Here is a 27,184-nt window from a genome sequence, read left to right as displayed (position 1 = left end):
TCGGTTGTGCTTACATGTGATGCCGGTGTGTATGGAGCTTTAGGTTTTTGAGGATAGTATGTTATGTTATTAAATAAATATGACAGAAAAAGTCACTGACAACACTCTGCTAACTCGGCCAAGATATTCGAGCCATTACCGTCAGCTTATTCATGTTCTGTGGGGTCCAATTCATAGCCTGGATACACATTTGTTATTCTTATGAGTAGTTTGGTTATAATGTAGGAAGCATTGTTGATTACACAGTTGAAGCTCAAGGTCTATTCTGGCCGTAACCTGTTTGCTCATGCTGCAGTTCAATTGTAAGAGGGGTAGACGGACTGATAAACGCCACATTTCATTATTTAACAAAGCCAGGAGATCAGAGATAGCCGAAACAGCAATGTTCTTTATATTGAGGTTGCATTGTCGCGGGAAGGTGTCTGGTGGAAGCCCCAGGCTACGAGATCATGTGCCAATGATCTGCCTTCTGATGCGGTTCACCGTCACACCCTCGTTTCATCGTTTAGTACTCCATATTTAATCTATGCCAGGCACGGTAGAAGATCTGTGGAATTTTTGGAGGTGAGATCTGGCTCTGCCTTGTTTTCTGCTTTTTTCTTTATCTTTTTTCTTTTCCTTTTCTCTTTTTTTGTCTTAGTTCTCAGATCCGATGCTGCTTAGACTAACATTCAGTACACGGGATGCAAGTTTCTATTCTCGACATGGTCCACAGTTCGTCCGATTCTGAAACGACAGTCGCTAACTTTCGGGGAAGTGCTTACCCGCTTTCCTCTCGGCGACCGTGAGACACACTCCCCAGGATATGCTTGCCTCATGACTCAGAAAGCGAATGACTCGTGTGGTCGAGGAAGATGTAAGGCTCCCCCTTGGTTGGCCTTATTCAGAATATAATTTTGAACCTGTACCAGACTGACAAAGTACCCCTGAGGCTCGGATGAGTATGATGTCACGTTTCAACCTCCAGTCCGCAATTTGCGACCGACCCAAACATCGGCCCCAGACCAACGCGTTAGCGTCCCACTAGTCAGGAACGGGATCCGACAACGGCCAATCTTACTGCGTTGGCCCCAAGTCCGTTTTCCTCTCATTTGCAAGTCAAATCCTCCGATGAAACCACAAACCTTCGTTTCAGGTCAATCCACACCGTTACGCTTCCAGCTTTATCATAGGGCAGGCGCCCGATATGGTGCCTCCGAAGGTTTAGAATGACCTCCCCTGTTCGCTGGGTCCGAACGAACGACGGAGTACTGGTATTACCCCTGGAGATCAGCAATACCAAAGAATGGGGCCAAGTGGAGGCCCAGGGAAACCGTCGGGCACTGCCTCTCTTGGGCGCTGGCTAGCTGAGAAAACCCAAGACACTCACGTCTCTGAGTGGGCGTCCCACTGGCACACGAGACGTCGAGGAAAACCGCTCCAGTCCTCTGTTAATTATCCGTCATTTATGGAGGTCCTGCGAAGGTTGTGATAGGGAGGAAGCGGAATCGACATCCCAGCCCCCCCGCGCTTGTAAGTTTGTTCTAAGTGGTTCCCGGCTATTGGGGCTCCGTCTGCAGTCTGATAGAGGGGACGCTAACTGTTCTAATGAAATTTCCTTGAGATGATCTTGCTCCTTATCGATTAACCCCTCCCTGCAGAGTTTGGTTCGGACGACTGTCATTAATTTCGAGAAGGAAAAGAAGCGCAATAGTCATGGGAATAAGAAGATAGAATTTAATAGTTCCATGATCGGTTCTTAGCGACCCAACAGCCAAGTCAAGTCCGGTTCTTGGGTCCGAGAAAATAGGTAGAAGACCAAGATGCAGAATTAAGTAGTTTATCAGATAGGGGCGACGGCAAGCGAAATGAGAAAAATTAAAAAAAAAAAGTGAAAAGGGCAACAATCAAAGACAATCGCCATTGGTGAACGGGGGCAAATTGGACTGGGCTTACTGACATTCCCCAGCGAACAGACCACCTGCTGTTGAAGTCACTCGGCTGTTTTTCTACTATCGCTTTGTTTAAAACCACTTCCTCCGCTCCCCTTCTTGACTATTCCCACCACATCATCCGACGGCGTTGACGTCCTTCCGCTCCTTTATTTTTCAGAAGGATTGTATCCTTTCTGTCTCCTCGTTTTATTTTACACTCGTTTCTGTCGCTCCTTCTCCACTGTCTCTCGTTAATTTTGCTGATTTGTGTTATTTTTGCCGTCGTGCTCTAACGGTACGATTTGCGATTCACTCCCTGGTTATTTATCATTCCAGCCCGGGAAACATGGCTAATGAAGAACGAGGTTATTAGATAACCGACTCAAAAGCCCTGGATTCCTGGTGAGATTCCAGCATAACTATCGAATTATCTCCATCCAAGTCAGAGAATCGATCGATCGACGGCCACCCGAGTAATCCCTGCGGATTTCCAAAAAGGGTATGTCTACAATTTCTCTCTATCGCTTTTTCTCCCTCCCCCTTTTCTTGCTGCTCCCCCGGTCCTTTGCACTCTCTTCACACTCCAATGTAATATCATTCCTATATATACTCCCTTCTTCAAAACTCCAGCCCTAAATACCCTCGTGTAATACATCCCAGTGGCGCGTAACAAGAGGCTGAGCGCCGACGAAGCAAGGGGAATCATGTCTTCACCCCTTGCGCCAGACAACCAGCCACTGATGTTGAGGAACCATGATGTCAGAGGATTGTCCTGTTTAAGGTTCCTAGATTACTTACTGTCCTTTAATATATGTGGAGCTGGTTTCAAAGGGTTGGAGTTATGCGCGAACCTGCTTTGCCACTGTTTTTATTGTTCATGATGCGTTCTTATACTATGTTCTAACCCCCGCCATCGCGCCGACTATACTACTGTGAAGTAGCCAGCGGCGCCAGGCCTCATCGGCTCCCTTCCCTAATCTGAACTTTATTCTGCCATATGATTCTTAATTATTGACCCTGGTGACGCTCTAGCCGATTACCTCGCTCGTGATAGCGGAAAGTCAATTGTCGCTCATTTTGCAGCCCACTCTATCCCTCTTTCTGAGATCCATCAACATTAAGGATCATGCGCCAAACGATGAGGCTTGACGTCGGCCTAGTGACAGGCCTGGCTGCCTTCTCGGGGCTGGCTGAGGCGTTTTGGCGTCTCCCATGCCGTGGAAGAGCTGGTTTGGCCCGTCTTGATCCCCTTATGGACCCCGGAAAGGATTCGTACCATGTGCATGCAATCCATGGACCGGACAGTTAGTTGACCATCCCTTCCCCATGTTGGCCTATTATACTGAGTTATGATAGCCTTCGCCATGACCGCCGATATGGATTCCCTGAGGGATGGCAGCTGCACTTCATGCGCAGTCACCCAGGACAAGTCGGCATACTGGCACCCCGCTCTTTACTTCATGCACGAGAATGGCGATACTGAAATTGTCGATCAAGTGGGAGGCATGCTTGCGTATGTATCTTCTTTTTTATTCTCCCTTAAGATCGAGGGGAGTCGCTGACGTGATCCCTTACTCAAATAGCTACTACCTCCTTTACGGAGACAACGTGACCGCATTCCCAGAGGGCTTCCGCATGATCGCCGGTGACACCTACAAGCGCGACTTTAAATGGCCTATTCCCGATCCTCCCACGTCTGAATGGTCTGGAGAACAGGAATCGCAAGCTGCTCTTCGCCAGAAGGCGATCGGCTTCAACTGCTTGAACTACAACAAAGCAGCCGAACCCTCGCTCGGTCGACACTTCTTGCCTAACAAGACCTACCTTGACGAGCACTGCACCGATGGTGTTCGTTTTGAAATCATGTTCCCCTCTTGCTGGAATGGCAAGGATGTCGACGCTGATGATCACAAGTCACATGTCGCCTACCCCTCTACGGTGATGGATGGAACATGCCCCGAGGGCTACGACACTCGTGTCGTTTCTCTTTTCTTCGAGACCATTTGGAATACTTACGCTTTCAAGGATAAGAAGGGCACATTCGTAATTGCTAATGGCGACCCGACTGGCTTCGGTTACCACGCAGACTTTATTCATGGCTGGGAGTCTGGTGTCCTGGAACAAGCAGTGAAAAAGTGTACCAATCTTTCCGGCCGTGTTGAAGATTGCGATGTGTTCGACATCCAGACCGAGGCCGAGCAACGGAAGTGCAAGTTTGAGGTTCCGACTCTTCTGAAGAATGAGGATGTTTACTCTCACAAGGGTGGCCTTCCCAACGACCTCGTCGTCGAGTATGGACCCGCCTATGCGAGCCCCATTTCTTACACTACAGCCACGGCCACTCAAGCTCCCGGTGTCTCGGTGTCAGCCTCGGCATCTGTGTCGATCGGGTTATCCATCAACTTGCCGGGCATCGTAGCTGTCGAAACTTCCACCAGCTCTACTACGACACCCACATGGACACCTACCCCAACAACCTCTTATATCGAAGGCGATGTTACCCAGGCGATTGTTTACGTCGAACGGGAGGTTACTGTTCTGGTGGATGGACAGGGCAATCCTCTTACAACGCAGACCGGAGGCCTTGAGACCGTTTCCACTGTCATGTCGACTACCACCAGCATCATCTCTACTGTTGTCACCACGCCAACCGCTCCCCCTTCCAAGAGAGACCTGCATGAGCACAAACATGCTCATGGACATCATCGCCATGGCCACCACTAAACAAGAACTTCTGAGGTGGTTCAAATGAAGACCAACAAGATGAATGGCAAAGCTAAGGTTTTCTAATGAGAATTCTTCCCGCTCTTATCCGTCATTCCTATATCTGTCTCGTGCTCTCAAGTTCATACCTCGATTCATCGAGTCCGGTACGAGCATTGTGCTTCGCTCCAAATCTTGCTCCAGCAGACTTCTCTTCTTTCGTTTATAGTTTTCTTCACATTGTCAATGTCTTATCCCTGTTATTTGGTTGTACATGCTACTCTTATCTGCTTCTTATCCTTGAGGGAACAGTTGAAGCGCGAGATTGATTTTGTTCTTCTCTTGATGAGAGTCGGGATGAGCTTTGTTAAATAAAAACCAATGAATACGTCCTGGAGAACTCCAGACTGGCCACGCCCTTGTACGATTACGCTATTCAAAATTGCATTTCGCACGCAGAAAAGATGTATGATACCTTTGTAGCATTTAATGCTATCTACTTTTTCAAATGAATCATATCAGCATAATAGCGAACTCCACACTTAGCCTGTGTAAATCTTCCAGCCAGGTGATAGTTACCTTTTTCCAAAAGAAGACACAATGATGATGATCCTTCCGATTGTCTGATGATTCACCCTGTTGTATTGGGATGGGAATCGATATGATGAAACCTGGTATGAAAGAGCATAACCGCCTTGACGAAACGGAATCCGAAAGAAACGAACTCCCAAAAGCTAATTCTATGCCCAAAACCATGTCGGGAGTCGGGCTCATATCACTCCCGAAACGATATTATATGCCGAATCTATTTCCAAGTAGTCGTGTACTGCCACCTCTCCTTCACGCCTCAAAGTGAACGGAGAATGATGCCCCTGAAAATACAGGAGGGTAGTTCGGAGGCAGTCCGTACCCTCCAAGATGTTCTCCTAGTGTTGTTTTCTAAATGGAGTGGATAGTATTGTAGGCGGAATGCACCATCGCCTACTTTATCAAAATTTGGAAGATCACTCGGGGTCTATTGTAGAAGGAATAGCTGTTCACTAGTTTTAATCGTGAATCAGATTAGAGTAGGCGGAGTATGACGATAGTTCACTGGTAACAGTAAACACACACTGGATCTTACATTCAATATGTTGGCATTCAAAGACTAGCTGACTGTCATGTTACGAGGCATGAATGGGAGCTTCTCTTTGACTAATTGGCTCCGCTTACGCTAGTTTTTCTCCTATCCATGTGCCCAGGTATGACCAGTTGAAGAACACAAATCATTGAATTGCTGCCCAAGCATTCAAAGGGTCGATCGTCTAATTGCTCAGATAACTTCGTGAAAGTCCTATCTATCGGAATCGATCTTCGTTTGAGCCTGGAAAGTGTTTTTTTTGACGTTATTTCTTTGATTCATTCCAATTACTTCCCATGTTCTAGATAGATCTATTCTTCGTCAATAAACGAGGTCCACTTTTCTAACCCTAATTCCTCTCCGACATGTTATTCCTTGCCAGATCAGCCCTCCACCTACACATCCCATCGCCTCCTTTCTTCTGTTAGGTATTCTTCTTTCCAGGGGTTATTTTCATCTTCACAAGAATTTTCCTGACCCATACATATCATTACTCAATAAATTCCTACTTTCTTAGTCCACCCATACCTGCTCACACCCACAACATACTATCTTTGCGAAAAGAAGTCCCAATTAGGGCAAGCACATACAACATAATTAGAAGCTGCATAATGAAAAGCAACCGCAACAGGCAGTCGCGGCATTCCATCTACTCAAGAGGGCTTCCAGGAGCATTCTTAGCCATTGGAAGCGTGCTTCGGATGAAAGGGAAACATGTGTCCAAGCTGCAATGGCCTTTGTTATGTTCGTGTGTTCGTTGAGCGAGTCCCACACTATCCGACTCATATAATGAGTCCTATCTTTGAATCACCCTACTGTATTTTCAAGGGGGTTCATTCCCCGTCCATCTCGATGGAAGCCATGCGAGCTTCCATCTTAGCAACCTGCCAAATTCATTTACTGGGCGTCAGCGGTTTCATCTTCGCCCGCGGTCGAGCAGACGCCGATCCAGAGAAGTATGTGTAGATAGTAAGCAGGAACGGGAAGTAACTATTAATGCTTCGTATGCCTGGGAAGGTGTTTAGGAATTCTGCCTTTGACACTTTTAGATCGGCCATACATACTTGTAAAGCAAGAACCCAGCTTCCGAGGACTGCTATTGTAGCTGGAGGAACAGTGTTCGGCGGTATCGATACAACCTATGCTTTCAATGCCTGGTGGATGGCGAGTAAAGAGATTGACGTGGCTTTATGCAATCCATATGCGTAACAAGGTTGAGGCAGGGGTTGCGAAGTACAATCTGCCGATACGGACAAGTATTGGCCTGGAGAAGAAGGGAAGCTAATACCTAGTATATGCACTTGTCGGATATGAACGCTGAGCCGATGCAGCAGTCGATAAATGAGTTTATCGAGAAAGATGGGCCTTGATTCAAGTAAAACATTATAGAAGCTAGACGTGAAGCAGATGGCCTGCAATTCCGTTGGACATCTAAAAGTGATCTTCCACTACGTTCAATATACTCACGTAAAATTCGGGGTGAGGCAGCTCGCGAGCGCCTCCGCAAGATGGCGGAAGGGACTGCCAATGTGAAATGTCGAGATCCATATGTATCATTTCGACTAAAAGTACGCGAACGACGCCTCCCTCTTATTCGTGCAGACCTTGTTTTACGAGGGGTGAACAGCAGTGAGCCCCACTCCATGTGCAATAGCCCTAATTGATCATAATGGGTGGTAGATAGTCTTAAGTACAGAAACACCGCGTCGTCCACGCCTAGCACACCTTCATATCATCCGGTTAAGTAGGGTATAGTGTAGTTATAGTCTTTTCATCTAAACTTTGTGAAGGCGTTAAACAAACAAAAATCAAATCTAATCCTTTGGCGGCGGCGGTGAAATCCACCCCCCATCCTCCAGCCACACACCGGCACCGCCGTACTTGCCTGCTTCAGCTCCCTTTAGGAACGCAAAACGGAAAAACAGATCTTCAGGTCTATTGTCGTCCTCGTCCTCCGTGTCTATCGAATCGATATCGGCCTGGTCGCTCTCGATCGTCGGGCGGTGCAGGAGCTCCAGGCCATTATGCCCGTGGCGATGCCATGTGAATTCTCCGAGTGTATCCTCATCAAGGTACCCACGCCAGCGCTCCACATCGTTGACTAGGACCGAAATACCGTCCACGCCAAGATCAGCCATGCGTTCCTTCTCCCATAGCGTGAATGTAATGTTGCCATTCCCGTGGTACACTTCGTTGGATCCCGAGCCAGGGAGGGTGATGTTAACTGTTGCATCGGTAATGTTGGGGAAAGTACTTCCCCACCATCCGTGAGCTCCACCAGGTCCCGGGGCAAGCTCGCCCAGTGCGGCGGGCGTCTCGATGATCGACGCGAAACCCCATCGAGCAATGCCGTTCATGAAAAGTCCAAGAAGCAGTCCTTGGTAAACCAGCGAAGGTCGCGTAGGAAGTGCAGTGCCAGGCATGAGAAGAATTGCAAGGATATAATGGTGGATTCGGAGGCGGAGGCCAGGCAACGGAAGCAAGATCAAAAGAATAAGACCCATCGTGCAATAGATCTTAAGATAATGCGGCATTAAACCGCCCTGGCGGATCTGCCAGGCCTGGCTGAGAATAATGCAAATAACCGTCGGAATAACCATAGCCAACGCTACCTTCGCTCCAGGCTGCTGCTGGATATCGTGAGGCGTAAGGCGTTCGAGAGGAATCAATCGTGCAAAGGTGTAGTTGTTCAATGCACCAATGAACACGGGAGGCAAGTAGAGGAATGTCTTTGTCATCTGATAGGTGGCATCTGAGAGGGGCCGGAGAAGTGGCCGAGCGCAGTACCTAAACAGAACGAAGGCCACGAATGAAGCCGGTAAGAGGTTCGCAAGCAAGCTAGAAACGAGATCGGCAAACTGAGGAAGTGTCGGTGGATCGGACACCAGTCCCACTTGGCAGAAAACCATGAAAAAGGTACTAAAGAATAGTACTGGGGGTGAACGGCATAAGAGCCACAAGGTGACTAGCGCACCAATGGTAATTGCCAAGAGCGGCCAACGCGGGTCGTTAGGGCACGTTTCCTGTGATGAACCTAGGGAAGCAAAGCTGAATGACTTGGGGAACGTTGATGGAAAGCCAACCGAGCTGATTCCATTCTCTTTCGATGCAGGGAAGGAATGGGTCGCGCCTTCTAGCTTCAAAACACCGCATCCTCCAATAGTATTTGTGATAACACCTGCATGGATAGCGGCTTGGCAAACAAAGCTGTCTGCCCGGTAGACCGGGGTATCATCCGACCCGGGTTGGGGTCCGCCAACCACGAGACCTTTATAGCTGTAAGTCTGATTGCCAACCATATGGGGTGCCGCCAACTTGGCATCCCGGCAGTTCGCAGGACAACGGAAGGGAAGGGTCGCCGCCGTGAACGGACGGCAGTCGTTTCCATTGAGGCCGCATTCATTTCCATACTCCCTGTAAGCATTTTGTTAGATCTGCCAGTAGCGAGAGGCGCACGAGACTCCATAGCGCAACGTACCAAAGTGTCGTTCTACAAGTGAGGGTTTCCGGGCGGCCGAAGCCCTCGATATAACCGGCGGAACGCGAATGGAGTAGGATTATAGTCCATGGCAGAAACCAGGCAAGATAGAAGAGACCCAACAAGGCGATCTTATGCTTCCGTTTTGGGAAGAAACGTTCCAGGTACCGGACCGGGAGTTCCTGGATGTGGGGGAACAGTGGTTTCAACAGGAGGTCATGCGGAGGATCCGGGCCTTTCACCCAGTTTACGGTAGCGCGAGCGACTTTCCGGATGGGTAGCGGTACCAGCCCCATTTGAAGGACTTGGAAGACTCCCGTAGCCAGACGGGGATGTAAGAGACGCCGTGCTCTTCGTCCTCAGGAAGGATGTCGGAGGCGTCGGGATCGTCGGAACGCTCCGAGTCCAGCAACGGAGGGATGTAAACCCGGGAACCATCCTCGGGGCCTTCACCAAACATCGTATTGTTGTCTTGAGGGGGTGCTATACAATAATCGGACCAGCGATATAAAGTGAAGAAGAAGATGCAGGGGCAGAAGCCACAAACAGAGATCGGATAGGCAACCGCCGGAAGTGGGGGATGAACGGTGGAGTGACCGATACAGGGTCCGTCACCGCCAGAGTTCTAGAACTAGTACTTGCGGACGCGAGACAAGAAGGGTGAGTGCTTGTTTTTTTTGTGTGAGATTTTTTTTTTGTGTTTTCTTCTTTCTTCTTTCACAACCAGCGGAAAGACATGGCGCTTCAAGTATCGGGTAGAACAGTAACGATTGGATCTGGATAAGGATAAGCTAGGGAACTGATAAAGAGAAAGAGAGAGGAAGTTGGCAGATGGGGATGGGCGCACAAAAGTCATTCATTGGCTTTCGACATGTCAGCAGCTCAGTGGCAAAAGCTGGCCAATCATCGGTGCTTATGTCAGCGAGGTACCTGCGGGGATTTTCAACGATTGCCAGGGATCCCGTGGCGAAAATGCTTTGCCATTGGAGGGTACGTTCATGGACAGTAGTAGTATTCGGAGGTTTTCATGAGATGGGAAAAAAAAGGCAACCCGACGTACGGTGGAAGATCGGTGGAGGGGGCGAATGCGAGTGGCCTGAAGCGCTATTATTATACATCGGGGTACAGTGGAAGACGACCGACACGGTGGGGCAGGCTTTTCCTTTGGTACTTCCCCAGATACACAAGTCAATGTCAGGTTCACCTCTACTAGTAGTTCTATCAATAGAGACTAAATCGACGACAGCCAGACATCGTCATGGACCGGCGGTATCCTTGAAGTCATGTCCCACAATTGCATCGGATTTGTCGGATAAGGTGAAGCGTCCGTCATCGTGCACTATTGCTAGTCCACAGCCAAGCGCAAATAGAATCAAAGGATCCCCCAACGGTCTTGGAGCCAAAAGTGGATCTCGAACCGTTGTTGACCCTGCTTATCAAGCATAGGAAAAGTACACAGGAAATAACCGTGGACGATTGGTCATGATAAGGGAGGAGTTTCACACGGACAAGGTGGATTCCTCTCTCAATTTCCGTTCAAGTAGACAGAGATATAATAATCCCATTCTGGAAATTGTTCACTTACATAGGACTCAAGACAACTTAGAGAACGGCCCACAAGACAGGCCCATCGCAAAATTGCAAAGCTACCATTCACCGTCTTGTCCTGCTATACCTAAATCGTACTTTGTTCCAAACATGGCGCCTCCTGTCGACCTATCCCATCATTATGCATCCACCACCAAACGACGGGTGGGGAGCGGCATCAAGGACCTATATAAGTACTTCTTCATCCCGGGCATTGCGAACCTGGCTGGAGGTATATACGGACGACCGTCATTCGGCTCTGGACTTTCTTTTTCGCGTGATATTCACTAACCCCGTCATCACCTCTCATTAGGCCTACCAAATCCCTCGTACTTCCCATACGATACCCTCGAGGCAACCGTCGCGACACCCCAGCGTTTCCAACCTTCCAGCAATGGCACCACCAAGCAGTCTGGCGATGACGCCAAGTCATCAATGCGGTTGATTGTTCCCAAAGAGAGTCACGCGACCGATGTGCAGAATAGAATCGACGTCGCCACTGCCTTGCAGTATGTCACAGCTGAAGGCCTCCCCCCTATGGCCTCATTTGTTCGCCAATTCGCCCGTCAGCATCTTCATCCAAACGTTCCATATGCCGGGGGCCCCGAAACCATCCTCACCACCGGAGCGACCGATGGCTTCTCAAAATCAATCGAAGTGTTCACGAACGTCTGGAATCCGGAGAGAGACTGGATCAGTCAACGTGAGGGCATTCTTTGTGAGGAATTCGTATATATGAATGCTATTGCAACCGTCAAGCCCAGGGGTCTCAACGTCGTACCGGTCGCCATCGACACGCAGGGAATGCTGGCACGCGGTAAAGGAGGATTGGCCGATGTTCTTGAAAACTGGGATTTCCGAAAAGGCCGTCGTCCGCATTTAATGTACACCATCACGTAAGTTGGCGGGTGACGATGTCTTCTCCAATAGGTATAGTTCTATTTTTGGTACAGGTCACAGCTGACATATTTGCTTTTTTTTTTCAATGCAGGATTGGCCAGAACCCCACAGGCGGCACCCTATCCGTCGAGCGTAGGAAAGAAATCTACGCACTCTGTCACCGATACGATATCATCATAATCGAGGATGATCCTTATTGGAATTTGCAATACCCATCGGCAACCGCGTTAGAAGCCCAGCATCGCGGTACGCCCATAGATACAGCTTCGGTAAAGCGTAATTATAATGCGCATGGGAAGTCCTCCGGATATGAATTCCTGGACTCGTTGGTCCCATCGTACCTGTCCTTGGACGCGGATGGACGCGTTGTGCGTCTTGACACTTTCTCCAAGACCATCGCCCCTGGTTGTCGTTTGGGCTGGATAACCGCACAACCGGCCGTGATCGAGAGGTTGGCTCGGGTCACCGAAACCGCAACGCAGGCACCTTCGGGCTTTGTTCAAGCCATGGTAGCCAAACTCATTCTGGGTCAACAGACAGAGCACAAGTCTATCAATTCGAGCAAGAGCGATCGTAGCTGGCAAATGGATGGCTGGGTCCGTTGGCTGGAGGGTTTGCGTGGTGGATATGAACGACGCATGCAAGACATGTGCAGCACTCTAGAGGAGGGTAGATGTATTATTGCCACGGACGCCGGCCTCGAGTCCGACGAGGAAAGCTGGGAAGTCGTAGATAAAGTACAGATGTACGACTTTTCTTGGCCCACCGGTGGTATGTTCGTCTGGCTTAAGCTCCGTCTCGACACCCATCCCTTGCATGGAAGATACGATCCAGCCAGACTTTCCAAGGCATTGTGGGTACATCTGACGCAGAAACCGTACCTCTGTCTCCTAGGCCCGGGAGAGTTGTTTGCGCCCTCGCAGGAGACCTTGAATCGTTCTTGGCAGTATTACCGACTATGCTTTGCGGCTATGCCTGAAGCTGACGTGAAGGACATCACGGTGAGATTGGTGGATGGGTTCCGGGCGTTCTGGAGGAGGACAGATTTAGATGGTCTCGAGGGAAACAGTGAAGATATGTCGCAGGTGGTTCGGAATATGGAAATGGAGCGCGTAGGAAATTTTTTGGGAAGTGGATGTTAGAATGCTGAAATCTTGCTTTAATGTGTTGTAAGTATGTGCTTATCGGGCCCAGATTGACCAGAATATATATTGTGTCAGGAGCATATAAATATATTATGCAAACAACCACAATGATATCACCTAGAGCAGTATGTCATACAGTTAATGCCGTACAGTCTACAAGTAGATTAAGTCAAATTAATTTTGTACCTTTCCCGTCATCTTATAAGCAAATGAAGGAAAGAGCGCTTCTCAGCCCAGCAGCAGAAGTTAATCAGAACCCATTAAGGAGCTGGGTAGCAGACCGCCTTTTGGACTAGTACTACTAGGTAGGCGGTCTATTGACCCATCTACACCTGTAAATCGCGACCGTGAAAAGGGTCCTTTTACTTGGAAACTGCGACATTGATATCTCCGCCATAAAGATATTCTCAATGCATGAGATTAAGCTACAAGAATACTTATCTAACAAGCTGTTTAGTCAAAAATTTTCGCTCGAAAGTAATCCCTTTTGCCAAATTAGTAAACCCAAGAGTTTGACCATGCCAAAGATACAGTATATAACCTATTGAATTGCTTCTCCTGCGCCATCGCCGCCGGGTTAACCACTCTTGTATGAGCCCCCAGGTGCATCAGAGATTAATGTGCTTCGTCTTCCCTCTGTTCCCTTCTCTGGTAAGCAAAATCTATTAGTTAATTTCGCTACTCTGTCAGCTATTTGCTCCTGCCTTACCCCTGCGGCGCTCACCTCAATACAAGGTATATAACCTTCTGCCTTTGCCTTTGAAGACTCGACTACTGACTCACATTACTATAGCTAGTGTTAGACAATACTAGTCGGGACATAGCCTAGCAGCAGCTATTATCGAAAGAAAAAGTATTTGCTTTCACCTTGAGGACAAAGGCAGGCAGATACTAGTTCAAAGAAACTGGCAGAACATTAATGAGGAGCAGTAACAGCTACTAATTCCCCATGATCTTGAGCAGGACTTATAAATCCGACCTGTTAGATCGACCATGGAAGGTGACGAAACAAGAACTTTGCATCCGAGGGAGGCACTGCGCCAGGTTACCGACTCAATGAATTGGCAACATAATGAACTTCCTGGTACTATCCTCAGTCCCAAGCATTGAATCGGCCATTAGTTAGTTATGCCAAAGCATATATTAGTCAGCCCATATTGAGCAGGCATAAAACATACTGCACAAAAAACTAGCGATGACATCGGCGGGGAACTAATCTCCTGGTCACACTAAAGTCAGTCTACACTGCACCACACTCAATGTCCAAAAATGTCGGCCCAACTCGACTCCCTCGGCAATAATGAATTGGCCGAAGAGATAGAAGCGATCAATGCCATTTACGACCCCGATACCGTTACGATCAATAGCACTGCGGCTTCGTCTATAGTCAACTCTACGCTTGATTTGGGCAGTTCCGGCTCAACGGATCCATTGGTCGCGACAGTGAAGCTACAGATTCCTGAACATCCGCATTTATCGTTTATACTTGGCTTCGATGCCTCGTATCCCGACACACCGCCTAAGGTCCTCGGGACCGCATCTACCGCGTCGCGCGGGGAGGGTAAAGTCGCGGTCGATGTTTTGGAGGATATATTAGGGAGAACGTACCAGCCTGGGGCTGTTTGCTTGTTCGATGTGATAAATGAGGCGGTTGAGGCTTTCCAGGAGTTGAGTATTGGGGGAAGCAACAACGAGAATAACAAGGGGCAAGAGGAAGAGACGGACACACCGGACCTGAAGGCTGAGGATATTGCTAGCTTGTCGTTGAATGAGGCTTTCGGATTGGACAATCCGCCTAACTGGGTCTTGTCGGATGTGGTGACCGAGAAAAAGTCCGTCTTTGTTGGGCGCGCAGCGCATGTTACTAGTCTTGAGCAGGCTCAGGCTTATTTGGATTATCTCCTGGCGACCGAGAAGAAGGTAGCAGCTGCGACGCATAATATCAGCGCTTGGCGCATTAGGCAACAAAAACCGTCGAATGGAAAGGGCGAGTCCGCGGAAATGATTGTACAGGATTGCGATGATGATGGGGAGACAGCTGCTGGGGGCCGATTACTTCATCTCATGCAGCTGATGGACGTATGGGATGTGGTTGTGGTGGTCACACGGTGGTACGGCGGAGTCTTACTGGGCCCCGATCGGTTTCGTATTATCAATGCTGTCGGTCGCGATGCGCTGATGAAGGGTGGGTTCGTCAAGGAGTCAACCCCTGCAGGTAATGAGAAGGGAAAGAAGAAAGGAAAGAAATGAGCTCGGGGCTTGGAGTGGACCAGGGTCGAATGAGCTTGCTCGTCGATTGCCGGCTGATCCGTTCCATGCCATGAACCTATTCGTCGCATCTCCCGATTCCCCTCAGAGGCTCATCTCGATGACCTTGGCGTTTGTGAGGTAGTATCGGACCCATCAGTCGATATGCTTGGGCCACCGTGTGCTACGTTCCTCATGAGGTAGCTCGACCATTGTCGGTCAAGTACCGGAAGGATTTTCTCACTACCAATAAGAGAGGATCGAGAACCATCCGGGAGATGCAGGAGGTGGATACATCAATTTCGCATCAGATTAAACTCAACAGCAAGAGAAGGTGTTGCCTGGAGAGGGGATGGTGACTCGGATCCTGAGCCCCGGCCCAATAGATCGTACCATAGAACAAAGATACCCGAAAGGCTGTAACTGAACGAAGACCAAAGGGCTTCATCCATCATCAATGACTTGCTATTCCAAACCTTTCAGCCTCCACGGCGCGAAGATAATAGTCAATGATAAGCTGATCAAGTCCTCACAGCCTTGATTTTCTCAAACAGTCAAACTCACTATCCAGCACGTCAAATCCAAAGATTGACAACTGAACTCCACACTCCGAAACAATACAGTGACACACACATAGCATGACGTCGAACCGTCCAATACTACATTAGAGAGTAGTGGATAAAAAAGCTAATATAAAGGATTCAGGAAGGAAATTAACTGGTCCACCGCTACATTCTAGAAGGTCAGAGCCAAGTGTAACCTTCCAGGTTCCCACTACTAGAACTGTCTCGGCGAGAGCCCGGCCAGGGCAGGAGAACACTCGGGTGGAGGGACCGATATGAGATATCTGTTTCAGATCGCGATATGTTTTAGCTGGTTTACATAATGGATGGAGGCATCGGCCCATCGTTGGGTAATTCGGATGATCCTGTGAGCTAATGTCTGCATCAAAGCTTGGTATGCAACTTGGATGTGTTTCTGGACTATTGGTAGCGGTGACTACTGTAGCCGCCCGGTTCCTGGAGGGTTTGTTCTTCATGAATTCCATGTGGTGGAGGCAAATGCAAGAGGTGTTGGTCGCACGGCGGCTGCAGAACCAATTGCACGACCGGGGAAACTGCAGTAGTCCCTCATTGGTTACTCTGGTGTGTGCCTGAAAAACGGTCGACCCCCCGTGAACTTGGAACGGGGGTCTCTAAACCAAGTTGGTATGTACATGCGCCAGAGATAAGATCGAGTTAGTAGTGTATTATGAGTCGTACAAACGGCCGCATTCGGTCCACACGAAAGGGATCGAATTACTAGATTGTTTGAGATTGGAGACGAGGCCGTACAATCTCATGGGGGAGCATCGTCGGACCAGCCCGGATGCCTTGGGAGAAGAAGGGCGAAAAGAAAAGAAGAGACAAATACCGATTGTACCCAATACTACCTTAATATCGCAATACCTTATTGGAGAGCCATAAACGAACATTCGGCAAATCATACTTCTACCCGAGGCCACAAATTTATCTGAAACACGTATCGACGGGAAGATCTCATTTGGTCTTCCCCTCCGGAAAGGAAACTTCTAAGCGACATTAAGAAAGTGGGTACGGGACCAAGAACAAGGAGATTTATACCCTGGAATCTAATATATCAGGGACCATTATACATAACCTATTACATATCACTTTGACACTGACGATGAGTATATCAAAAAAAAATTATGATACTCAGGAATTGGTCGAGGTTACTCCACAAGACGTAATTGTCCCAAACTCGGCATCGTAATGGTACGGAACTGGAGATCTGGACCCTGAACCATGGATTGACGAGAACCCAACCTTAGGAGAGAGGAGGAGGCTGGATATTTCGTCTCAAGCTGCTAAGAACAATAGTGTTGGTTTAAACTTCGAAGCTCCTTGAGTCCCAACCGCACCGATTGAATTCCTATTTCGAAGGTGACTTAGTAAGGCGGAGATTCTGCCTATTTAAGACAAAGGTACTATGTTTGTACACGCAGCTCATGTCTCTGTTGCCTCAGCAAGTCCTTGCCTGGTTCCTAAGTATAACACAACTTTTTTTTTGCCACATGCATGTGCGTAGAGCGCTAAGCAGCGCAATAAGCACACAGAAGACAAAAGGGAAACGAAAAATAGCAGCGGAGAATTTTGACTTGCAGCCTGTTTCTTGGTTGAACGGCGTAGCCTGCAGTATGGATGGAGTCCGACGGGGGTCCCCATTTCCTAGTCACCATTAACAACCAGATTTTATACATACCGCCGACCTACTTGAGGTGTGGAAATGGAGACATTCTCGTATCGTAGTCTACGAGTCAGAACCGTTCAGCTTCCCTGACTGGTCACTGTTCGGCGTCTATCAGACATCAGGTCTTATTCCGTTTGCCCCACGTTTGGCGGTCAACTCCGTGTCTTTCAGTCTTTGTCTAAGAAAGTTTTATTTTTTTTTCTCCCCGTCGGTCGGCTCGATGATCAACGGAGTCGGATTACAGTGTGGGATCCCGCGCGCTCTGTACTTCGACGTAATGTGGCGTGGTGGACAATAAGGGCATCCACGTATGTGTGCTGTACTATTGTTCCCACTGCCACGCCACTAGGGTCTGGGTTCAGTAATGAGTTCATTTCAACACGAAGGTTGAATGGGGATCTAATCTTATTCCACTATCTGATAGTATGTCGAAGTAGATTGTTCTGGGGGCACTCTTAGTAATATTATTAGGGAATGAGATGAGGTTGTTCAGCGGCGATGTAACTCAGCAATTTTATTCCGAGAGAAGAGGATAACGCAGCGGCTGTGATTTCCACGCCATGAAATTTGGATGGGTTTGTTAAGCCTCCCCATGATTATGGCAATGCCTATTGATTGGCGGTAGATCCGCTGAGGGCGGCCCCATACTCAAGTAGTACTACTAGTATTGCCATCCAAGGCGCCAACCGAGTCTCCATGCCGCGACCAATCTTAGGCGGTAGCTGGCCAGGAACCGAGCACTCGGGCGGATGGTGTGACACCAAAGCCCCTCCCCGCCTCCAGGGGCGACTTTCCTGTTGGGTGCGGCCGTCAACACTAATGCAGGACTAAAAGGAATTTCATGGCTGGGCGCCTTGCTTGATCCCTCATGACTGGCAGTCCACGACGCTGCATTGGATGTCGTAGCTCACGGTAGCATCTGTATGGTCAATCTCATCAACAATATATGGGTTACATTTATTACATTTTCTCCATAGTTACATACAATACAGATACTCTGTCTCCAGTCCTCCCCCTACGACTAGGACGGACCTAGTGAGTATCCCGAAAGGGCTGCATCCACGGACCCTCAGTGGCTGCAGGGCGTTGCAGCCCCAGCAAGCCACTCAAGCGCGCATGGATGCTCAACCTTTTTTTTTCTCTCTCTGGTGAACTCTGTTGCATCTTTCCGCAGCGATGGATCAATGAAGGTCCCACTCACTCAATGTTTCACATTTGTTCAGAACCCTTCGACAGAAGCTCGCGTTTGGCATGTTCAAAGTTTGTGATCCAACGCTTGTCACCCCACCTCTCCTAAACCCTCCACGGCAATTCGCACGACCACCGGTGACGATGCCTGGTCGAAGCGTCTAAAAACTATATATTCCCCCCTCCCTACACCACCGTGCCTCGTCTTCTTCTTTCTCCTACCACGCTGGTGCGATTCAATCCTTTTACAGTTCATCTGTTCGACGGTTCTACGGGCTAGTTCCTGTTCACTTTCTTCATTCCTTTTTTTGATTCTTGGTCTCTTGCCTGTGGCAGTTACCAGACATTCCTTTTTTGGACAAAACGCCATTGTACTACGTGTGACAAAAGTAGCGCCCTCGCTCGTCTTCATTATACGGACAATCGTCTCTCGATAAGAAAGTCATTGTTCTCCCCAGTCTTGAACAAAGCAGGCATTGTTACCCAGTCCTGCTCCCCAAAGGTATGACCTATTTGCACTAAAGCATTTCCTACGTGCGTTATTCGAGACCGTTGTGGATTTGTGGAACTTCACCGTGTTGCTCTATCTTGTGTTGGTCAACTCGTGAAGGATCAGCTCTATATAACGGCTCGTCACCTCCGTGCTTAGCGATAGTATCAGCTAACTTGATCACCTTCTAGACTCTTTTCGCACGACCACATTCAAGGTCTTGTCCCGCGGTTCTGATTCGTCCGGTACGATCAGAATCTCCAGCCATTCTTTCAGCTGTCGAACAGTCAGATCAATAGCACCGACGTTCCTTCAAACCATCAAAATGTTCAGCAAGGCTTTCGTTACCGCCGCTCTACTCGGCGCCGCCGCCGTTGACGCCCACATGGTGATGTCGAGTCCCATTCCTTACGGCAAGGACACTCTCAACAACTCTCCACTCGCGGCGGACGGCAGTGATTTCCCTTGCAAGCTGAGGTCCAACACTTACCAGGTCACCGAGGAGAACACTGCCGCCATCGGCCAATCGATGCCTCTGACTTTCATGGGTAGCGCTGTGCACGGCGGCGGATCTTGCCAGGTCAGTCTGACCACCGACCGTGAGCCCACAAAGGACTCCAAGTGGATTGTCATCAAGTCGATCGAAGGTGGATGTCCCGCCAACGTCGATGGTAACCTTTCTGGTGGCCCCGATTCTACCGGAGCTTCCAAGTTCACCTACAGCATCCCTGAAGGTATTGAGCCTGGCAAATACACCCTCGCCTGGACTTGGTTCAACCGTGTCGGAAACCGTGAGATGTACATGAACTGTGCCCCTCTTACCGTCACCGGTGGTTCTTCCAAGCGTGACGAAGTTCCCAAGGAGAAGACCGTTGAGAAGCGCTCTGCTAACTTCCCCCCCATGTTCGTCGCCAATGTCAACGGCTGTATCACCAAGGAGGGCGTCGATATTCGTTTCCCCAATCCTGGTGCCACTGTTGAGTACGCTGGTAATAAGAACAACCTTGCCGCTGAGGGCAGCCAAGCCTGCACTGGCACCCCTACCTTCGGTGCAGATGGTAACACCGCCGGTTCTAGTGACTCCTCTGGCAGCTCTTCTGGAAGCTCCTCTGGCAGCTCCTCCTCTTCGGCCGGCAGCTCCTCCGGTGCTACCTCTGCCCCTGCGCCTCCTGCGCCAGTGGCTTCCTCGACTTTGGTCCCCAAGCCATCCCAGTCCTCTGCTCCTGGTGTCTTTGTCCCTACTGACGCGCCCGCCCAGCCAACCCAGACTAGCGCCCCGTCGGGTGGCTCCAGCTCCGGCTCTGATTCCAGCTCCGGCTCTGATTCCAGCTCTTCCTCTAGCTCTGGTGCTCTGACCGGATCTTGCAGCTCGGAGGGTGCCTGGAACTGCATTGGTGGCTCTTCCTTCCAGCGCTGTGCCAACGGACAGTGGACCCTGACACAGCAGATGGCTGCTGGTACTGAATGTACCGCTGGCCAGGGCATGAACCTCAAGATTAAGGCTACCAACCTCAAGCCCCGCATGCTCCACGAGATGCGTCACAGGAAGCGCAACTACCACAACCACGCATAAAGAAAGTCTGATATCCGCCGGTCCGGTTATCGGGATTCCTTTTTGAATTCTCTTCGTTTTCCTTGCAGCGGCGTGGACGCTAGTGGGGATCCTTTCTAGGATGGATTTTCTTCTTCGATTGTATTTACTTTCAGGGTAAATGAAAGGAAGGTTAGAACTCAAGACCTTCATTGAATAGAAAGCTTTGAACATCATATTCACTCTGCACAAGATTAGTTTGACGTACTGGTAATTTGAACCCGAGACCTAGTGCCTTTGCGCCTTTGTAACACCGATGTCTGTAGTATCCATGAACTTGAACTACTATCAGTTCGTAGAATGCCACCTTAGCTATTTCATGTATCCTAACGAGAGCGATGCAACTGGTATCGCATGGTGTTTTGGATGTTCCGATCATGGAGCTTTTCCAGACGTAAGCATTTACCTTAGAAGCTAGTGTATAGCAAGACACTCTCAGATTGAGTAGTCCAACGATCTTAGGTATTGCATGGCATTGTCCATATAGTATCTATTTTAAAGAAAATGCAATGGTATGTACGCATCACGCTTGAGTTGAAGGCAACCTTGGCCATAACTGAATGAGCTCATATCCCCCGTGGATACACCAGAGTATCTCAAATATATTCCAACAGTACCTGAATATGTGATGGGCTGTTAGAAATAGAATTGTTGGACTTGCTTTAGTAGCACACATCAAGCATCCTCAACGGGATCTCATGGATGTATCATCTTGCTGAGGACTCTTGTGTTCAGATAGCGTGTTACTTCACTTGAAGGTTGATGTACTGTACTCTTGTACACTACTACTATTACCAGAGTTGTCTGATGTATAACTTAGCATAAGTGATTAGTCAGTCTTGGCGGTAAACAACAACATCCATGTTCAACTTGATATGGCAGCGAACATGACAGTGCGATAATTCCAGAAAATGTTCCAATAATACAATTTTGTTTGGGGTAGAAACGAAACAAACTAGCCTGAAATCATTCAGTACTGCCAACATAGCCAGGTACGCTATGTACAGCACTCATCATGCGGTGTAGGAGGTTCAACGTGGCAGTCAACCTGAGGTGTCGGCCAAGTCAAGAAGCGACCTGCCCAAAAGCGGTAACCAGGGTTTAGGGTTTCTCTGGAGCCCACCACCCGTGCCGGGGGACTAAGCGAAAATTTCCTCAGCCCATTGGGAGGATACTCGATCTTCAACCTCGAACGACGACAACGACCACCTCACCGTCGACAACAATGGCGTCTCGTCCTACCGTCACTATCGCCACGGCTGAAGGCAAGCCCAGCGGGGCCACTGCCCCCCTGCCCGCCGTTTTCAACGCGCCCATCCGTCTTGATGTTGTCCAGTATGTTCGATGAATTTGCGGCGCGATTTCGAGGGGGACCGGAGGATGGCTGACGACTTCATTATAGGCAGGTTCACACCGGCATGGCCAAGAACAAGAGACAGCCTTATGCCGTGAGCGAGAAGGCTGGTGAACAGACTTCTGCTGAGTCCTGGGGTACCGGTATGTGAAATTGGATTGCGAATCTGGAGGCAGAATTGCAAAGTCAGGGAATTGGGCCGCTGAACAGAATTTTTCGATCAGGTCGTGCTGTCGCTCGTATCCCTCGTGTCTCTGGTGGTGGTACCCACCGTGCTGGTCAGGCTGCCTTCGGTAACCAGTGTCGCTCTGGTCGTATGTTCGCTCCTACCAAGGTCTGGCGCAAGTGGCACCAGAAGCTCAACCAGAACCAGAAGTATGGCATTCAACGTTGAAATTTTGGCATTGGGATTGTACATGATATTAACATGATGATAGGCGTTTCGCTACTGCTTCTGCTCTTGCTGCTTCTTCCGTCCCTGCCCTCCTCTTCGCCCGCGGTCACCGTGTTGCCAACGTTGCCGAGGTTCCCCTCGTCGTTGAGTCCAAGACCTTCGAGAACGCTGCTCTCACTAAGACCAAGGCTGCTGTCACCCTTCTGAAGGCTCTCGGTGCCGGTGACGAGCTCGTCAAGGTCTCCAAGTCCCGTAAGATGCGTGCCGGTAAGGGTAAGCTCAGGAACCGTCGCTTCCGCCAGCGCCGCGGTCCTCTCGTTGTCTACAACCCCGAGGTTGATGGCAAGGAGCTCGTCCGTGCTTTCCGCAACATCCCCGGTGTTGAGACCTCCCCCGTCTTCGCCCTCAACCTCCTCCAGCTCGCCCCTGGTGGTCACCTCGGTCGCTTCGTTGTCTGGACCTCCTCCGCTTTCGAGGCCCTCGACCAGGTCTTCGGCTCTGGCTCCGCCCCTGCCACCCTCAAGAAGGACTACGTCCTCCCCCAGAACGTTGTCGCCAACGCTGACCTGGCCCGTCTCATCAACTCTTCTGAAATCCAGTCCGTCCTCCGTGCTCCCAAGGGTGAGGCTCGCACCAAGCGCGCCAACGTTCAGAAGAAGAACCCTCTCCGCAACAAGCAGGTTATGCTCCGTCTTAACCCCTACGCTGCTGCTTTCTCTAAGGAGAAGCTCGGCCAGAAGGCTGTTGAGGGTGAGAAGCCTGCTGGTCCTTCCAAGGAGTTCCTCACTACTCTTCACGAGAACTAAAAGGGTGATTCGGTTTTGTGTTTGATATGATTTACTTCGGTTAAAAGGTAGCACAGCAAATGAATATGGATTTGCAATACCCATGAATACTTTTTACGATAATGTATGAATACACTGTGCCAATGTAGTGCTCTTTGACTGAAGTAGACTTGCTTTCCTTTGTAAATCCACGACGCACGCTAGCATGCGACACCTCGAGCGACTGCATGAGATGAATCATGATACTTTACCATCTCTGTCAGTCAGCATGACCCACGAAGAGCAAACACTCATCATGCACCTCACCACACATATCCTACAATCCACATCATACTTCAACAATTATCCTGTTGAATATCTTATACCCAATGCTTGACCAACCCTGAACCAGTGCCTCCAGTCAAGTACCAGGTAGATACCACGCCAACACTGTATCTACCCCCGGCCCCTTTATATATTATAGCAACAGCTCAAAGATACACCACCCACTGGACAAACCATTGATGCCAACCTCTCTCATCTCCCTGATTCCATATCGCTCCTGAATGTCCCACAAGACATCAATAGCGCTCGCTACTCAGCAAGATACCTCGTATAACTCAGAAATCATTCATCCATCGCTCTCCTGTTCCTTACCAGAGGGAATGAAATATAATATCCCGATTGCCCATATAACAAAGATACACTCTCATGCATCCCGGCACAGAGACTCGTAAAACGATAGTGGAAAGTACCACCGAGGTTAGCTAAACCAAGAACCTCTGGCCCTGCTAATGTCTAGATGATAGTCCTTTCTTTCTCCATGAGATTGATAGAGAAATAATCTTTTGGTGGCTGATTTACTTGGGACCAATGTCAGAGTATTGCTTTCTGGGTTTGGGATATATGTTAGTAGATGTATATTAGAGTGTTCCTTTGATTTTCTGCAATTTCGTTCTGTTTGAAGCTGTCGTTGAGGGGGGCCCACGGTGTTAAATGAGCTAGAAAGGGAAGGGGATAGGAAGGGAGAGGAGCTACTAAGTAGGAGAAGAGACCAGTGACTGATCGCTCCCAAGCCCTCGATCGACACAAGCAAGCAATGGCTTGATTGATCCCAGAGACTGAATGGCCAGAAAACTGTCGATCTCGGGACCCAATCCTGCATTCTGCAATTCGAGTATGTTAGGTATCCATATATCTCTTCCGCGCGGGGGAAATGACAAATAAAAGCGAGACTGTCCCAAGAATCGGGATGGGTGTTATAAAGATCTATCAGGTCGGATAATTCAAGGCCTAGAACCCATGGCTATATCCAGTGTATATCATCGTAAGATCGAGCAACCGCCATATGTAGACCCAAGCAATGTCTCTACGGCTCTACAGGAATTTCCTGCAGCTAGTACGTAATGATGGGCAGACTAGCTATAGACTAAAGACTCGGCACCCGGCATTTGATACCTATTCCGGATATCAGGACGGTAGATAAGAAACCTTCTAAGCATACAGTTGCTCATTAAGGTCGTCAGTTGATGCATTAGAGGTAGACGGAGATAGGGTGGTAGACGAGGTAGCTACTGAGGCGGGTATTTGGAATAGTCGAACGATGGGGCAATTGCATAGAACCAGTTGAGGGGTCATTTCTCGGGGGTCCTCGGTCGAATGTAGGGTGGTAAGTACTTGTGTTTTTTTTTTTTTTTTGTGGATTTACCTATTGCATGTTTTGTGGGGGTATATTGACAGGTTGTATACTCTCCAGATCACCTACAAGCTCGATACTGTGTATAGGACATCCGCCGTAGTGTCTTGCTTGCTGGAAGGGATTTTATAGCGTTATTATTCCGGTGTTTGTGGAGGACAGAGTACAATCTCGGGGCGAGAGCGTTTTTATAATCGTTGAACTTGAGAAATATTCATGCTATTGTTATATATGATATCCCGAGACTTCATGGTCTCAATTTTATGCTGAAGAACCTTATCTACTCGGGAAGAATCATCACCTGGTGGGTATCCTAGAGATACAGCTACTCGTACTCCGGAGTACGTGAGGTGAAAACTCGGTGGGCCTACTGTGGATACGCTATTTTCACACAGACGTGTTCAACTTCTTGACATGGCATTGGCGGGTATTGTACCGCCATAACATAGTCGTCTTGGGAGCCAAGTCTTCAGCGTGAATAGCTTATCGCTCTTGTAGGTAGAAGTGGTTTTCTATTTTCCGATAAATCAAACCAATCTGCGAGGGGGAACAGCCGAGGGATTTCTTCGAATAACACGCTACGTGAACTATCGAATGGAACCCGCCTTTGGCCCATGGCTGACTGTATACAGTGGTGGGTATATGAGAGAGCATGGTGATAGGCTCGAAGGTTGTTAAAGCTTTAGGGGACAAAAAGAAGGAGGCTGAGCGTTCCATTAGCCCATCCCACCGGTTTCCCACTACCAGACCAGACCTCTCGCCTCTCATAGCCCAAATTGACTTAAGTTGAAACAACAGCAAGCTCGTATACATTAGTTTAATTGTTCCCAGGAAAGCTCCGATTGGATACTGCCGGCCATAGAGATGAACATAAGAAAACTATATTTCGATAGAGGCATTTGGATATTGGATGGACATTTTGACAGTATCTCACTGATCAAAACATCGGTAGTCCCCACATAGACGAATATCGGCGCAATTTGTCGCAATTCGCTCACACTGTCTCTTGCGCTGAATGTCTGGTAGAAGGAGAAGATCGCCGAGGTAGGGACATTTTGGCTCCCATACCAGCCACCTGTCCTGGAGTGAGTTGAACACAGCACGCTATACGTAATCTTATGGATAAGGGGCTCGTTAGCTGCCGCGGCGTTGCATCGACGACAGATCAGTATATGTACTTGGAACCTTAAGTGCGGGTGGGCTAAAAGGTTGATATATATCCATGCTCGCCTACAACGACCATCCTGGAAGGATTCGGAGCGTCCATCGGGGCAAACATCAGGTTAATATGTAATGGGACCCTCATTCGCGCCGAGGGAACTAGGCTGGTGCTTTTGCAGACTGACTCCGTTTGGCTCCGGGTAAATTGGTGTCTTGGGTTAATTTAATAATTGCGTAAGATATTATACTCGGTGAACAGGTTCCTATGTCGTCGTTCCATCGTGGTTATTTTTGATCCTTGGTGGTTTTTTATTAATATCATGGTGTCGTTATTTATCTATTTTATTTTCCCATTATTCGGTAATCTGGTAGGATCAGATACCGGGTTATTTGCATGTGCGTCGACCTGCCCTAAAGCAGTCTAGATAGTTTACTAGTACCCATTTACTCTTAGTATATTCTCATAGATTCCATTACTTGAGAGATTTTCAATTTTATTTAAATCTTAATCTTTGCAAGGAAATCGGCAATTCAACCAAACGGCATTACGGCATTCAGAAAGTCAATACTAATTGTTAGCCGCCCAAAGCTCACGGACTTCATATACTAATGCCAAGACAGATTCTCCGTATGGTCAGAAGAGATCAGCAATGCGAACGTGGCTGATCCACTTTTTTCTTTATTTCCCTTGAGTAAAAACAAAAAAGAGGGAAAAAAAAGGCTCAGTATCATATGAAAGTCACGAGCCCTGGTTTCTCAAAAATATTTCCTAGTCGGTTCTTGTACCAGTGACTATTTACCACGTAGGTCGTAACCCTGAAAAGTCCGTGCAAGAACTTTAGGTAGAGACGGAGCATCGGTACAGATAGGTCTCCGTCCTTGCAGATATGATCGTCCGCACGGGAGGTAAAAAAAAAAAAAGAAAAAGGAAAAAAGAAAAGACCCCATAGAATATGCACACAGGGCGGAGGTGCGGAATCGTAATTCCTTGCTTGCTTACTCAACAGACAAATAACGGTTCCATGGAACATGGTTGACTTTCGAAATGAAAGAGAATAAAAACCAAGCATAATACAAATAAGACAATAAAAAAACTGGCTCAGGAGTTAATTACGTCCCAAAAATTCTGATTGATTGTCTTTTAGTCTTGTTTTTGAAGAGATTTGGGTTTTCTTGTTGCTTTATTTTTGGATTGTTTTCGGT

At 48.6% G+C, this 27,184-nt stretch overlaps 6 protein-coding genes across 6 annotated transcripts; 5 read left to right on the top strand and 1 right to left on the bottom strand.

Annotated features, from left to right (window-relative positions):
* Positions 1-3,039: 3,039 nt before the first annotated feature.
* ABOM_006195 (DUF1996 domain-containing protein) lies at positions 3,040-4,637 on the top strand (the record flags this gene model as incomplete). The annotated part of the gene is made up of 3 exons (XM_022533324.1): positions 3,040-3,217; positions 3,270-3,426; positions 3,497-4,637. The coding sequence occupies 3 exons, from the start codon at positions 3,040-3,042 to the stop codon at positions 4,635-4,637; spliced, it is 1,476 nt and encodes a 491-aa protein (XP_022388505.1).
* A 2,913-nt stretch (positions 4,638-7,550) lies between these two features.
* ABOM_006194 (LCCL domain-containing protein) lies at positions 7,551-9,674 on the bottom strand (the record flags this gene model as incomplete). Its single annotated transcript, XM_022533323.1, has 2 exons — positions 7,551-9,150; positions 9,466-9,674. The coding sequence occupies 2 exons, from the start codon at positions 9,672-9,674 to the stop codon at positions 7,551-7,553; spliced, it is 1,809 nt and encodes a 602-aa protein (XP_022388499.1).
* A 1,238-nt stretch (positions 9,675-10,912) lies between these two features.
* ABOM_006193 (putative aromatic amino acid aminotransferase) lies at positions 10,913-12,843 on the top strand (the record flags this gene model as incomplete). Its single annotated transcript, XM_022533322.1, has 3 exons — positions 10,913-11,033; positions 11,115-11,697; positions 11,793-12,843. 3 exons carry the CDS (start codon positions 10,913-10,915, stop codon positions 12,841-12,843), a joined length of 1,755 nt encoding a protein of 584 aa, XP_022388500.1.
* A 1,272-nt stretch (positions 12,844-14,115) lies between these two features.
* On the top strand, positions 14,116-15,096 carry ABOM_006192 (IMPACT family protein; the record flags this gene model as incomplete). The annotated part of the gene is made up of 1 exon (XM_022533321.1): positions 14,116-15,096. The coding sequence occupies one exon, from the start codon at positions 14,116-14,118 to the stop codon at positions 15,094-15,096; it is 981 nt and encodes a 326-aa protein (XP_022388506.1).
* Positions 15,097-19,346: 4,250 nt separating this feature from the next.
* ABOM_006191 (lytic polysaccharide monooxygenase AA11 family protein) lies at positions 19,347-20,594 on the top strand (the record flags this gene model as incomplete). The annotated part of the gene is made up of 1 exon (XM_022533320.1): positions 19,347-20,594. The coding sequence occupies one exon, from the start codon at positions 19,347-19,349 to the stop codon at positions 20,592-20,594; it is 1,248 nt and encodes a 415-aa protein (XP_022388507.1).
* Positions 20,595-21,837: 1,243 nt separating this feature from the next.
* ABOM_006190 (60S ribosomal protein uL4) lies at positions 21,838-23,166 on the top strand (the record flags this gene model as incomplete). Its single annotated transcript, XM_022533319.1, has 4 exons — positions 21,838-21,947; positions 22,015-22,109; positions 22,191-22,341; positions 22,404-23,166. The coding sequence occupies 4 exons, from the start codon at positions 21,838-21,840 to the stop codon at positions 23,164-23,166; spliced, it is 1,119 nt and encodes a 372-aa protein (XP_022388501.1).
* Positions 23,167-27,184: the final 4,018 nt, after the last annotated feature.

This window comes from Aspergillus bombycis, assembly GCF_001792695.1.
Source record: "Aspergillus bombycis strain NRRL26010 chromosome Unknown contig00050, whole genome shotgun sequence".
Classification (NCBI taxonomy): Eukaryota; Fungi; Ascomycota; class Eurotiomycetes; order Eurotiales; family Aspergillaceae; genus Aspergillus; species Aspergillus bombycis.
Note: the sequence above shows the minus strand (reverse complement) of the source record. Positions and strands in the feature narration are given on the sequence as shown.